At 42.2% G+C, this 12,516-nt stretch overlaps 1 protein-coding gene across 3 annotated transcripts in view; it reads right to left on the minus strand.

The window, feature by feature from the left end:
* ric8b (RIC8 guanine nucleotide exchange factor B) overlaps positions 1 to 12,516 on the minus strand; it is a 105,011-nt gene that overhangs the window by 29,058 nt on the left and 63,437 nt on the right. For all 3 annotated transcript variants that reach the window (XM_072267348.1, XM_072267347.1, XM_072267350.1), the window contains exons 5-7: positions 9,580 to 9,730; positions 8,122 to 8,217; positions 2,053 to 2,197 (exon numbers count right to left, since the gene is read on the minus strand). In XM_072267348.1, coding sequence (XP_072123449.1) covers positions 2,053 to 2,197; positions 8,122 to 8,217; positions 9,580 to 9,730 — 392 coding nt within the window. The remainder of the gene's footprint in view (positions 1 to 2,052; positions 2,198 to 8,121; positions 8,218 to 9,579; positions 9,731 to 12,516) is intronic.

Raw genomic sequence — 12,516 nt, forward strand, 5'->3', positions numbered from 1 at the left:
TTCTTATTCTTTCTGACAAGTTGGCATATATTATCATTTATATTTGGATGTGAAAAAAAACAAGAACTTCGTAACTGATTGAACACAGAAAATTACAGCGCAGTACAGACCCTTCAGCCTACACTGCTGTGCTGATCTTTTACATAGCCTCCATATTTTAATCATCCATGTGCCTTAAGAGTCTCTTAAATGTCCCTAATGTATCTGCCTTTATTACTACTCCTGGTAGCCCATTCCACACACCCACTAATCTCTGTGTAAAGAGGTTTCCTCTGACATCCACCCTCTACTTTCCTTTAATCACCTTAAAATTATGTCCTTTCATTTTAGCCATTTTTACCTTCGGAAAAAGTCTCTGGCTGTCCACTCCATCTATACCTTATCACCTTACACACCTTTATCAATTTACCTCCTATCCTCCTCCACTCCAAAGAGAAAAACCCTAACTCACTCAACCTATCTTCATAAGATGCTCTCTAATCCAGGCAGCGTCCTGGTAAATCTCCTCTGCATCTCCTCTAAAACGTCCACATCCTTCCTATAATGAGGTGACCAGAACTGAACACAATTAAAGAGCTACACATTAGCTTGCATTATTTATTTCGAGATATAACGTGGAACAGGCCCTTTCAGCCTAACAAGTCAAACTGCCCAGCAACCCACTTACTTATAGGTGGTGGAACAAAGAACCCAATGGAAAATCTTGGCAATTCTGGACAACGTTTCTCATCCTCTGCATGCCACCTTAGCTGAACAGAGGAGCACTTTTAGTAACAGACTATGACAACTGCGCTGCCCCGAAAGAGCGCTGTATGAGGTCATTCTTACCCTCGGCCATTAGGCTCTACAACAAATCAACCTCTCGCCGGGGAAGTGATGACTCCCTCCTGTTCAACTGTTTGAGATAACTTATCTTTTATTCTCTCTTACTTCTCTTCTAATATTTGCATATCTGTGCATTTGTAATGCTGTGACACTGTAATTTCCTTTGGGATCAATAAAGTATCCATATATCTAGTTAACCCTGGCCTAATTACAGGACAATTTACAATGATCAATTAACCTACTAAACCGGAGCACCTGGTGGAAACCCATGTGGTCAGGGGGAGAACAAAGAAACTCCTTCCAGGTGGTGCTGGAGCTGCACTCCGAACCTCAGAACACCCTGAGCTGTAATAACTGCTACTCTAGGTGCCAGGAGCACTTGGAGGATCTATAACACAGTTTGGTCTGCAAGATGCAGGTCTGGGCTGTGGGTACGGGGGTTAAAATGGGGGAGAAGGATCATTGAAAAGCTCTTTCAAAGAGCCAGCATGGGGAATTTATTGTCATGTGCACAAGTACAGAGAGGTACAGGGATAAAGAATATCATCACGGACACATAGATACAGGCAACACAGAGAACATAAGTGATACAGGATAACGAAGAGAGAATAAAGGCGCAGGTTTAATGATGCCCATCAGCTCTGTATGCTGCCCTTCACTGACATTGGTCAAAGGATGAACATGGGGTTTCCACTGTTTGAAATGGACTGGCACTGGTCAGAGGATAGACATGAGATTTTCACAACAACAAATGCACTGACACTAGTCAGAGGATTGACATGGTGTATTCACAGTTACAAATGCACTGACACTGGTCAGAGGATTGACAGAGGGTTTTCAGTGTTAGAAATAGACTGACACTGGTCAGAATATTGACATAAGTTCTTCACCAGGAATGGTAGTGATAGGGGACTCAGTAGTGAGGGAAACATACAGGAGATTCTGCAGGCATGAATTGGACATCCAGATGGCATGCAGACAGAAAGTAAACATTTTCAATAGCCAGTAACTATTTACAAAATTATACAAAAAGAAAAAGTAATATGTCACTGAACAATAGGTTATTATTCTTTCCTGAGCTGCATGTGTGAGCCCCCCTCATTTATTTATTTATTTGGAGATAAAGCACCGAACAGGCCCAGCGGCCCACCGATTTAACCCCAGCCTGATCACTGGGTTAACTACAGTATGGAGCAGTTATAGAGGTAGGAAATTCCTAATGCTCACCACTCTCTTTGCACAGCACAAAGAGAAACTCTGCTGCCGTGTGCTTCACTCCTGTGTCGATGTGCGTCATAAGGCGAACCAGCTTATTCCGAAGAGTGTTGCCAACTTCAGGGCGGTTCGTTACATCTTTTAAGGGAGGCAGGACCTGGGATAGTAAGATTGGCAGAAGGTGATGAAACACAGACATTTTTGCTTTCCAGGTGGGGAGGAGATTTGAGATGTCACTAGATTAAAGCCTTAACTCATTCTGTGATATTTAATTGTAGGTCAGCAGGGAAATGGACAGGACAAACAGTTGAAATTAAATCTAATAAAGAAAAGGTATAAATAGACTTTCATTAAGCCATTATCACAATACTTCTCAAATGTGTAAGGTCCTTCACATATACATGTGCGGTTCTTAATGAAGCTTTGGGAATTGGAGGAATTATACAGCAGCACATTAGGACAGTTGCTGTCCTCCAGCTTAGTTTGCACCTTACTGTCACAGCAGATATAATGTCTACTGTTAACTAACTGGCCATTAGGAGATGCTCAACAGCTGGGTTATAGGACCAATCCTTCCTCTGCCACACCAACGATGTAGGGTCAACATGATTACTGGAACTGTCAGAGGCAAATTTAACCATCCGGACTCAGAATCTGCAACATGGGATAAGTATCAGCTCAGACAAGTTACACACACTCTCATATTGGATCTAGTTCAGTTCAGCCTAGGTTAGTGAGAGCAACTATCAGAAAGTGTCTCACGCTGCCCATACAGGTGAAAAAGAGACTCCAGTTTACTCAGAAAACATTACAGAACAGATACAGCATGGAAGGAGGCCACTCATCCCTTAAAAGTATGTACTAGCTCTAAATATGGAAAATCCACCTCTTTAGACCAGACCCTTCTACCTCTCTCTGCGGGACTCCCCCACCTCCCCCTCAGGGGCCCTCCCACCTCTCCCTTACAGGGCTTACCTACATCTCTTGGCCACACCCTCCCGCATTTTTTCCTGCAGAGACTCCGTAAGACAATAAGACCATAAGACATAGGAACAGAATTAGGCCATTCAGCCCATTAAGTCTGATCCACCATTCCATCTTGGCTGATCCCGGATCCCACTCAACCCCATACAGCTGCCTTCTCGCCATATCCTTTGATGCCCTGACCGATCAGGAAACTATTAACTTCCACCTTAAATATACCCACAAACTTGGCCTCCACCGCAGTCTGTAGCAGAGTATTCAACAGATTTACAGCTCTCTGGCTAAAAAAATTCCTTGCCTCTGTTCTAAAAGTTCACCCCTCAATTTTGAGGCAGTGCTCTCTAGTTCCAGATAGCCACACCATAGGAAACATCCTCTCCACTTCCACTCTATCTAGTCCCTTCAACATTCAGTAGGTTTCAATGAGACTCCACCCCCACCCCCAGCATTCTCCTAAATTCCAGTGAGTACAGGCCCAAAGCTGCCAAACACTCCTCATATGTTAACCCCTTCATTCCCAGAATTATCCTCATGAACCTTCTCAGGACTCTCTCCAATGACAACACATCCGTCCTGAGATATGGGGCCCAATACTCCAAGTGTTGCCTGACTAGTGTCTTACAAAGCATCAGCCTATCTCCTTGTTTTTATATTCTATTCCCTTGAAATAAATGTCAACATTGCATTTGCCTTCTTTACCACAGACTCAACCTGTAAATTAACCTTCTGGGAGTCTTGCACGAGGACTCCTAAGTCCCTCTGCACCTCTGATGTTTGAACCTTCTCCCCACTTAGGTAATAGTCCGTACTATTGTTCCTTTTACCAAAATGCATTATCAAACATTTCCCAACACTGTATTCCATCTGCCACTTTTTTGCCTATTCTTCCAATTTGTCTAAGTCCTGCTGCAATTGCATTGCTTCCTCAGCACTACCTACCCCTCGACCTATCTTTATATCATCCGCAAAATTTGCCACAAAGCCATCAATTCCACTATCTAAATTATTGACAAACAATGTGAAAAGTAGAGGTCCTAATACTGACCCCTGAGGAACACAACTAGTCACTGGAAGCCATATTCCCACTCACTGCCTCCTTCCCGTCAGCAATTCCTCTATCCATGCAAGTATTTTTCCTGTAACAGCATAGGATTTTATCTTGTTAAGCAGCCTCATGTGTGGCACCTTATCAAATGCCTTCTGAAAATCCAAATAAATGACATCCACTGCCTCTCCTTTGTCTACTCTGCTTGCTACTTTCTCAAAGAACTCTAACAGATTTGTCAAGCAAGATTTCCTGTGACAGAAACCATCTAACCATATAACAATTACAGCACGAAAATAGGCCATCTCGGCCCTTCTGGTCCGTGCCGAACGCTTACTGTCATCTAGTCCTACTGACCTACACTCAGCCCATAACCCTCCATTCCTTTCCTGTCCGTATAGCTGTCCAATTTAACTTTAAACAACATCGAACCTGCCTCAACCACTTCTGCTGGAAGCTCGTTCCACACAGCTACCACTCTCTGAGTAAAGAAGTTCCCCCTCATGTTACCCCTAAACTTTTGCCCCCTAACTCTCAACTCATGTCATGTTTGAATCTCCCCCACTCTCAATGGAAAAAGCCTATCCACGTCAACTCTATCTATCCCCATCATAATTTTAAATACCTCTATCAAGTTCCCCCTCAACCTTCTATGCTCCAAAGAATAAAGACCCAACTTGTTCAACCTTTCTCCGTAACTTAGGTGCTGAAACCCAGGTAACATTCTAGTAAATCTTCTCTGTACTCACTCTATTTTGTTGACATCTTTCCTATAATTCGGTGACCAGATCTGTACATAATACTCCAAATTTGCCCTCACCAATGCCTTGTACAATTTCAACATTACATCCTAACTCCTATACTCAATGATCTGATTTATAAAGGCCAGCATACCAAAAGCTTTCTTCACCACCCTATCCACTTGAGATTCCACCTTCAGGGAATTATGCACCATTATTCCTAGATCTCTAATAATGGTGACTTTGATTTATTTTATCATTAGTCTCCAAGTACCCCAAAACCCATCCTTAATAATAGACTACCACAGTTTTCCAACCACTGAGTTAGGCCACCTGGCCTATAATTTCCTTTCTTTTGCCTTCCTCCCTTCTTAAAGAGTGGAGTGACATTTGCAATCTTCAAGTCCTCCGAGACCATACCAAAATCAAGTGATTCTTGTAAGATCATGATCAATGCATCCATTGTCTCTTCAGCAACCTCTTTTGAAAATCTGGAATTTAGTCCATCTGGTCCAGGTGACTTATCTACCTTAAGACTTTTCAGTCTGCCTAACACTTTTTCCTTTGTAATAGCAATGACACTCATTGCCGCTCCCTGGCAAATAGACCTCTGGCACACTACTCGTGTCTTCCACATCGAAGAATGATGTAAAGTGCCCAATAAGTTCATCCGCCATTTCTTTGTCCCCCATTACTATCTCATCAGCATCATTTTCCAGTGGTCCAATAAGAAATCTCAGCCCCCATTTTCTCTTTCTATAACTAAAAAATCTACTAGTATCCTGCTTTATATTATTGGCTGCGTACCACTGCCAAGTGAGAACAACTTCTGTGGGAGATATCTATCCTGCACCTTGTGAACTATTCCCAGAAACTTCAGCCATCTCTGCTCTGCCATCATCCCTGCCAATATCCTCCGCCAACCCAACTGGGCAAGCTCCTCTCTCACGCCTCTATAATTCCCATTATTCCATTGTGATACTCATACATGTAACTTGTGCTTCTCCCTCTCCAATGCAGTATGAATTCAGTCATATTATCACCGCCTCTTAAGGGTTCCTTCACATTAAGCTCTCTAATAAGATCTGGGTTATTACACAACACCTAATCTAACACAGCCTTTTCCCCAAGTAGGCTCAAGCACAAACTGCTCTAAAAGCCATCTTTTAGGCATTCAACAAATTCCCTCTCTTGCGATTCAACACCAATCTGATTTTCCCAATCCCCTTGCATATTGAAGGCTCCCATTACAAGTGTGTCATTACCCTTATTACATGCCTTTTCCAACTCCCTTTACAATCTCAACCCCACACCTTTGCTACTGTTTGGAGGCCTATATATGATTCCCATAATGGCTTTTTTTTTACTCTTGCAGTTTCTCAACTTCACCCACAAAGAATCAACATTCTCTGATCCTATGTCACTTCTTTCTAAAGATGTAATTCCACCTCTTACCTACAGAGCCACACCACCGCCTATGCCTTCCTGCCTGTCCTTTCGATACAAAGCATATCCTTTGATGTTAAGCTCCTAACTATGGCCTTCTTTCAGCCACGACTCAGTGATGCCCACGACGCCATAACAACCAAACTCTAATTTTGCCATTTCATCATCCACCTTATTGTGAATGCTACGCACACTTAAATACAGCATCTTCAGTCCTGCATTCTTTGCCCTTTTGAATTTTGCCTCTATGGTACAATTTAACTCTTTGCTCTGTCTGCACCCAATCATTGGCTTGTCCTTATGTTCATGTTACATCCATCTTTTTAGTCTGCCTAGCAATTTTTCCTTTGTAATAGCAATGACACTCATTCCTGCTCCCTGACAAACGGACTTCTGGCACACTGCCAGTGTCTTCCACATCGAAGAATGATGCAAATCCTCAGCTCTGTCATCCTGGTTCCCATCCCCCTACCATACTAGTTTAAACCACTCCCAAACCTGCCCACAAGAATAGTGGTCCCCTCTATAGATTTCACAGCAACCTATCCTTTTTTTAAACAGGTCACAACTATCCCAGAAGAGATCCCAATTATCCAGAAATCTGAATCTCCACCCCCTGCTCCAATTTTTCAGCCACGCATTGATCTGCCATCCATCTATGACAACAGAATCCAATCCGTTCTCCCATTCCTACTGATGTAACATTGAGCTGTGGTACAAGGAGGAGATAGACAGCCTCATGACCTGGTGTCATGGCAACAATGTTTCCCTAAATGTCAACAAAAAAAAGAGCTGGTCATTGACTTCAGGAAGGAGTTGGTGCACACACTTTTGTTTACAGCAACTGGTCTTGTGGTCGAGATAGTCGACTGCTTCAAGCTCCCAGGAATGAACATCACCAATGGCCTGTCCTGGACCTACGACACTGACACCACGGTGAAGCTCACCAATGCTTCTAGTTCTTCAGAAGGCTAAAGAAATTAAGCATGTGCCCATCGTTCTTTACCAATGCACCACAGAAAGCATCCTATCTGGATGCATATCAGCTTGGTATGGCAACTGCTCTGTCTAAAACTATAAGAAACTGCCCAAGAAATACACAGTATGTCACTGAAACCAGCCTCTCCTTCATGGACTCTGTCTACACTTTTTGCTACCTTGGCCCAAAACATCGACTGTACTTTTTTCCATAGATGCTGCTTGATCTGCTGAGTTCCTCCAGCATTTTGTGTGTGTTGCATAAAACTAACTTGTTTACTAATTTCCCCATTGAAGGTGAACGGGTTTCATTCTGATAAATTAACCCTCTTTCTCTATCCACAATGTTGTCTGCCTTGCCAATTGTTCCAGCATCTAAATGAACAAACATGTAGCGCCATGGAAACAAGTTCAGTAAAGGGAGTTTAGAGGTGATGCTAAACTACAACAAGGAGTTCTCATATAGTCAGCATGGGTTTAGAATGAAAAATAGTCCCGTTTTACAAATCTCCTTGACTTCGACAATGTCACAGAACTTTCATCATTAATTTTAATTAAGATATAATTTACTTAAGATAAATACACTTTGAAAATAAATAAATACACTGAAAGCCACTGAGATCTGGGACAGAATGTGAATTAGAAAAGAGAAATAGGGAAGGCTGTGAGCGGAGTAATTGCCACAGTTTTTAAGACAAACAATCACTGATTTTGTTGAGCTTTGATCAGAAGTTGGATCTTACCAAGTTGCCATTTATAGTTTTAATAAAGTTAATCCAATTCTGGTGTTCTGTGCTCCAGAGATACTTAAACAACTAAAATATTTCTCAAAGTTTCTGTGAAAGAATCAAATAACGTATTTTCTGATATATTTTTTCAATTCCTTACCCTTGAACGGATATATTTTCTCATATCTTTGTGAATCCTGCAACTCTCTGTCAAAACGCTTAAAACTGGAGTCAGTCCTTCTTTTAAATTGGTCCCCTATCAAACATGAGAGCACAAATAAATAAATATTTCATTTTTAAATCAAAAGATTAGAGAAGTTGTTTATCATATGCTTGATGTTTCCTGTTGGCTGTTAGACCCTCAAAAAAACTCCAGCTTCAGGCCATGGAGTGGAATATCACAGCTTAGCTCTTTTGTTCCTACAGATCTCTTTGCTCCAGGTTTCTAATGAAGGACTACCTAACCTCAGGAAATACCTTTTCCTCTGCATTAACCATAACCTTCCTCAACTCCAACCCCAGCCCTGTGCTCCCTGGCTGATGCACATAATATCACACTGCCCTGTAAACACTTTAAACCACTGTTTACAATAGATTTTTTCATTGTGAATGCATGTTGTTATTTATGCACATTTTACACTATAAGACATTGGAACAGAATTAGGCCATTTGGCCCATTGAGTCTGCTCCTCCATTTCATCATAGCTGATTTATTATCCCTCTCAACCCCATTCTCTTATCTTCTTCCCGGAACTTTTGACACACTAACTAATCAAGAACCTATCAACCCCCGCTTTAAATATTCCCAATGATTTGGTCTCCACAGTTGTCTGTGGCAATAAGTTCCACAGATTCACCACCCTCTGGCGAAAGAAACTCTTCCTCATCTCTGTTCTAAAGGGACATCCTATTCTGAGGCAGTGTCCTCTGGTCCGAGACTTCCCCGCTATAGGAAACATCCTCTCTACATCCACTCTGTCTAGGCCTTTCAATATTCGATAGGTTTCAGTGAGATCCCCTCATTCTTCTGAACACCAGTGTACATTACTCCCTGATGTATCTTATTCCCCACTTTAAGCAATCAAAATAATGAGCTTCAATTCATTTTCCTACAAAAGAGTGGAAGGAAAAAGCATTGAAGGAGCAATTCTTTGCCCTCTTCCCCTTGGAAATTGTAATGGACAAACAGAAAGTGGTGATACACCCCGTGTAAACCTGTCGGAATGCAAGTACATCCTCCTCACTCAAGTTGCACTGTGACATTACCTCTGATCACAGCGTGGCAGATTTGTAGTGACTTTCGATATCACTCATGCGAAACGTGATTGCTGGTATTTATAAATGATGCAAACTCTGTGCACTTTTGTCATAATATACAGTTTTAAAACCAGAAGACAAGTGAAAGACTGCTCACTTAATTCCTACTGAACTCAAATAAATAACATTGGTAATTGGGAATGCCCACTAAAATGCAACTACATCAAGTGATCCCGATGAAGAGAAGATGTGAACATAGCATATCTTAACCCAGCATTAGAACTTCTCCCTCAGCACCAGTGTGTGTCACAACATCACTGGATAGGGCTGGATTTGAACACAAAACCAGTGTGTGCCTTACCCTGTCTATTCTCTTCTCCATAAAAGCCAGTAAAACCTCAACTGCGTCCATCTTCTTCCCGTTGTAATCGATTGCTCTACATTCGATGTCCGGGCTGAAGAGGAGATCGAGGCTCGACACTGGAATGTTGTTCAAAAGATTGATTGTGTGACTGAAAGAAAATTAAAAGTTTGAATGCTCCTATGGCTTCCTCAGAAAGTGCACGCAGCAAGAGAAACAAACTGAAGGCAGGTCAGATATTCAGCCCTCCCCACTTTACTGGAGGTCTGGAACACAAAGTGACAATTGATCCACATTTCAATACTCATTCAATGGAATTATTTTACTAGTAATTGCATGTATTCCAAGTCAAGCAGAAACGTTCCTGGTGACTGGCTGTAACTCACGGAGCCTACCATTGAAGTTGTTCAGCAGACAGATCCGTTACAAATTATGTATTTATGCATACTTTATTCTGTATATGTACTGATAACTTTATTTCTATAATAATTTCTTATTCTTTATAATTATTGAATTTTTATTGTTAAATATTGTGCCAATATACCACAGCAAATTCCTAATACATGTAAATGTATATAGAAGAGTACAGCACAAGAACAGTGCTGAGTCAAATCAATTAAATTAGTAATCAAGAGGCTAACTAAACTAATCCCTTCTGCCTACACAATATCCATATCCTTTGATTTTCATTATATTCATGTGTCTATCTAAACAACTCTTTACGGACATCTAAAAGTCCCTAAAGTATCTGCCTCTACAGAGCATCAAAGGATATGATGAAAAGGCAGGTGTATGGGGTTGAAAGGGATCCAGGATCAGCCATGATGGAATGGCAGAGCAGACTCGATGGGCTGAATGGCCTAATTCTTCTCCTATGTCTTATGTTTCTTACACATTTCAGGTGCCCTCTACTCTTTGTGTAAAAATGTATATAGCAAATAAAGTTGTTGATTAAAGGACAGCATGAAAGCCCCTTATTCTGGAGCATATTAACCTCACTGGGTTAGTGGGTGCTCCCAGAATCCTGCTCTACTAACCTCATACTTGCATTGTTCACAAGATTCATGGTAGAGTGCTCAAGGTCTCTGAGAGATGCAGCTAGAAGTTATTTTTTCTGGCATGATGCACAACAATGTGGCCTTTGGATACAAAGGCAAGATTGGCAAGCACAGGTATAGAATCCCACCATTACAATACAGCACAAACAGTGTAGTCAGTTCAATGGATACAGCTCATTACGCTGCTCAGAAATGGTTCTGCTTTCTTTCACCGCTGAACATCTGCTTTATGATGATCTCTCAAACTTAGGAAGGCAATACTCACAGAATGCTACAGGAACTCTACAGGTCATGCAGCATCTATGGAGGGGAATAAAAAGTTCATGTTTTGGACCAAGAGCTTTCGGGACTCTCGGCCTGAAACATCACCTGTTTATTCCCTCCATAGATGCTGCCTGATCTGCTAAGTTCCTCCAGCACTTTGTGTGAGTTGGTATGGATTTCCAGCATCTGCAGAATCTCTTGTGTTTAGAATTTAGGAAGGTGATTTTTTGGAAAGATCTGGGCATATTACTGAACAACTTTTACATATCCTTGATGCATCCTGATCCTTGAGCATTATTTTGGCAACGGGCACCACACTGACTATGAAAACGATGAACCATGGAACATTACGCACAAAAATTTTGCAAAATCATGCGAAAATGTGGTGCAGCTTAAAGATTAACTTTATTTATCATGTGTACGTTGAAACATACAGTGAAATGTGTCGTTTGCATCAACGAGCAATGCAGTCCAAGATTGTGCTGGGGCCAGCCCACACGTGTTGCCATGTTTCCAGTGCAACATAACATGACCACAACTTATTGACCCTAACCTGTAGATCTTTGGAATGTAGGAGGAGACCCAGAGGAACCCAAATGGTCACAGGGATGACGTACAAACTCCACACAGATAGTGGCAGGTAGTGAATCCCAATTGCCTGTGTTGTAAAGTGTTACATTAACTGTTATGGTACCATGCTGCCGCCTCTGCTGCTAACAGTGGGCAGCTGGTAAAGTTGCTGCCTGACAGTGGGCTTAATCCGGGCCCCCAATGCTGTCTGTAAGGAATTTCCATGTTCTTCCCTAGGTGCACAACCCAAGCCATAGTTTGTAGATTAAATGTCTGCAGCAGGTTGGTAAAGTGTGTAAATAGGGTGGAGACTCTGGGGGTTGACAGCACCTGGTGCGTGTAGCCTCGCTGGGCTGGAACGTGTTTTTGTGTTTTAGACTCCAAGCTTCCCAATCCCAACCTGGAGTGTTTATGGTGTTTCACAATCTCTAACGCAGGTGAAGGTGCAGACTGGCCACAGTTACAGCTGCTGTACAGGCACACGTGACTGACTCTGCCCACGGGATCTCTGCAGCCCTTTCCATCTACTACATTCATTGGGAACACCACTCTCCAGCTGAGGTAAACACACGTGTGTGCGCTCCAACCACTCCATGGCTTCTCCCCCTTCTGTTGCCAGTCATTGTCACCAATGAGTTTCCACCACAGTAATGGCACATAATGCAATGGTCAGCATCCTTATAACTGGGTGGCATGGTAGTGTAGCATAATGTTTTTTTACGGCACCAGTGACTGGAATTCAATTCCCACTGCTGTCTGTAAGGAGTTTGTACATTCTCCCCATGACCGTGCGCATTTCCCCCAGGTGCTCCAGTTTTATCCCACATTCCAAAGACGCACAGATTAGGGTTAGTGACTTGTGGGCATGCTATGCTGGCGGCAAAAGGCGGCAATACTTGCAAGGTGCCCCCTTTACATCCTGTGTTGGTCCTTGACACGAATGATATATTTCACTGTTTGTTTTTTAATGTACAAGTGACAAATCAAGCTAATCTTCAACTGGTGGGCACATTCTGTACCAGTGAACAATTTAAATCTGTCCCTG

The sequence above is a fragment of the Mobula birostris genome, chromosome 9 (genome assembly GCF_030028105.1).
Source record: "Mobula birostris isolate sMobBir1 chromosome 9, sMobBir1.hap1, whole genome shotgun sequence".
Lineage (NCBI taxonomy): Eukaryota > Metazoa > Chordata > Chondrichthyes > Myliobatiformes > Myliobatidae > Mobula > Mobula birostris.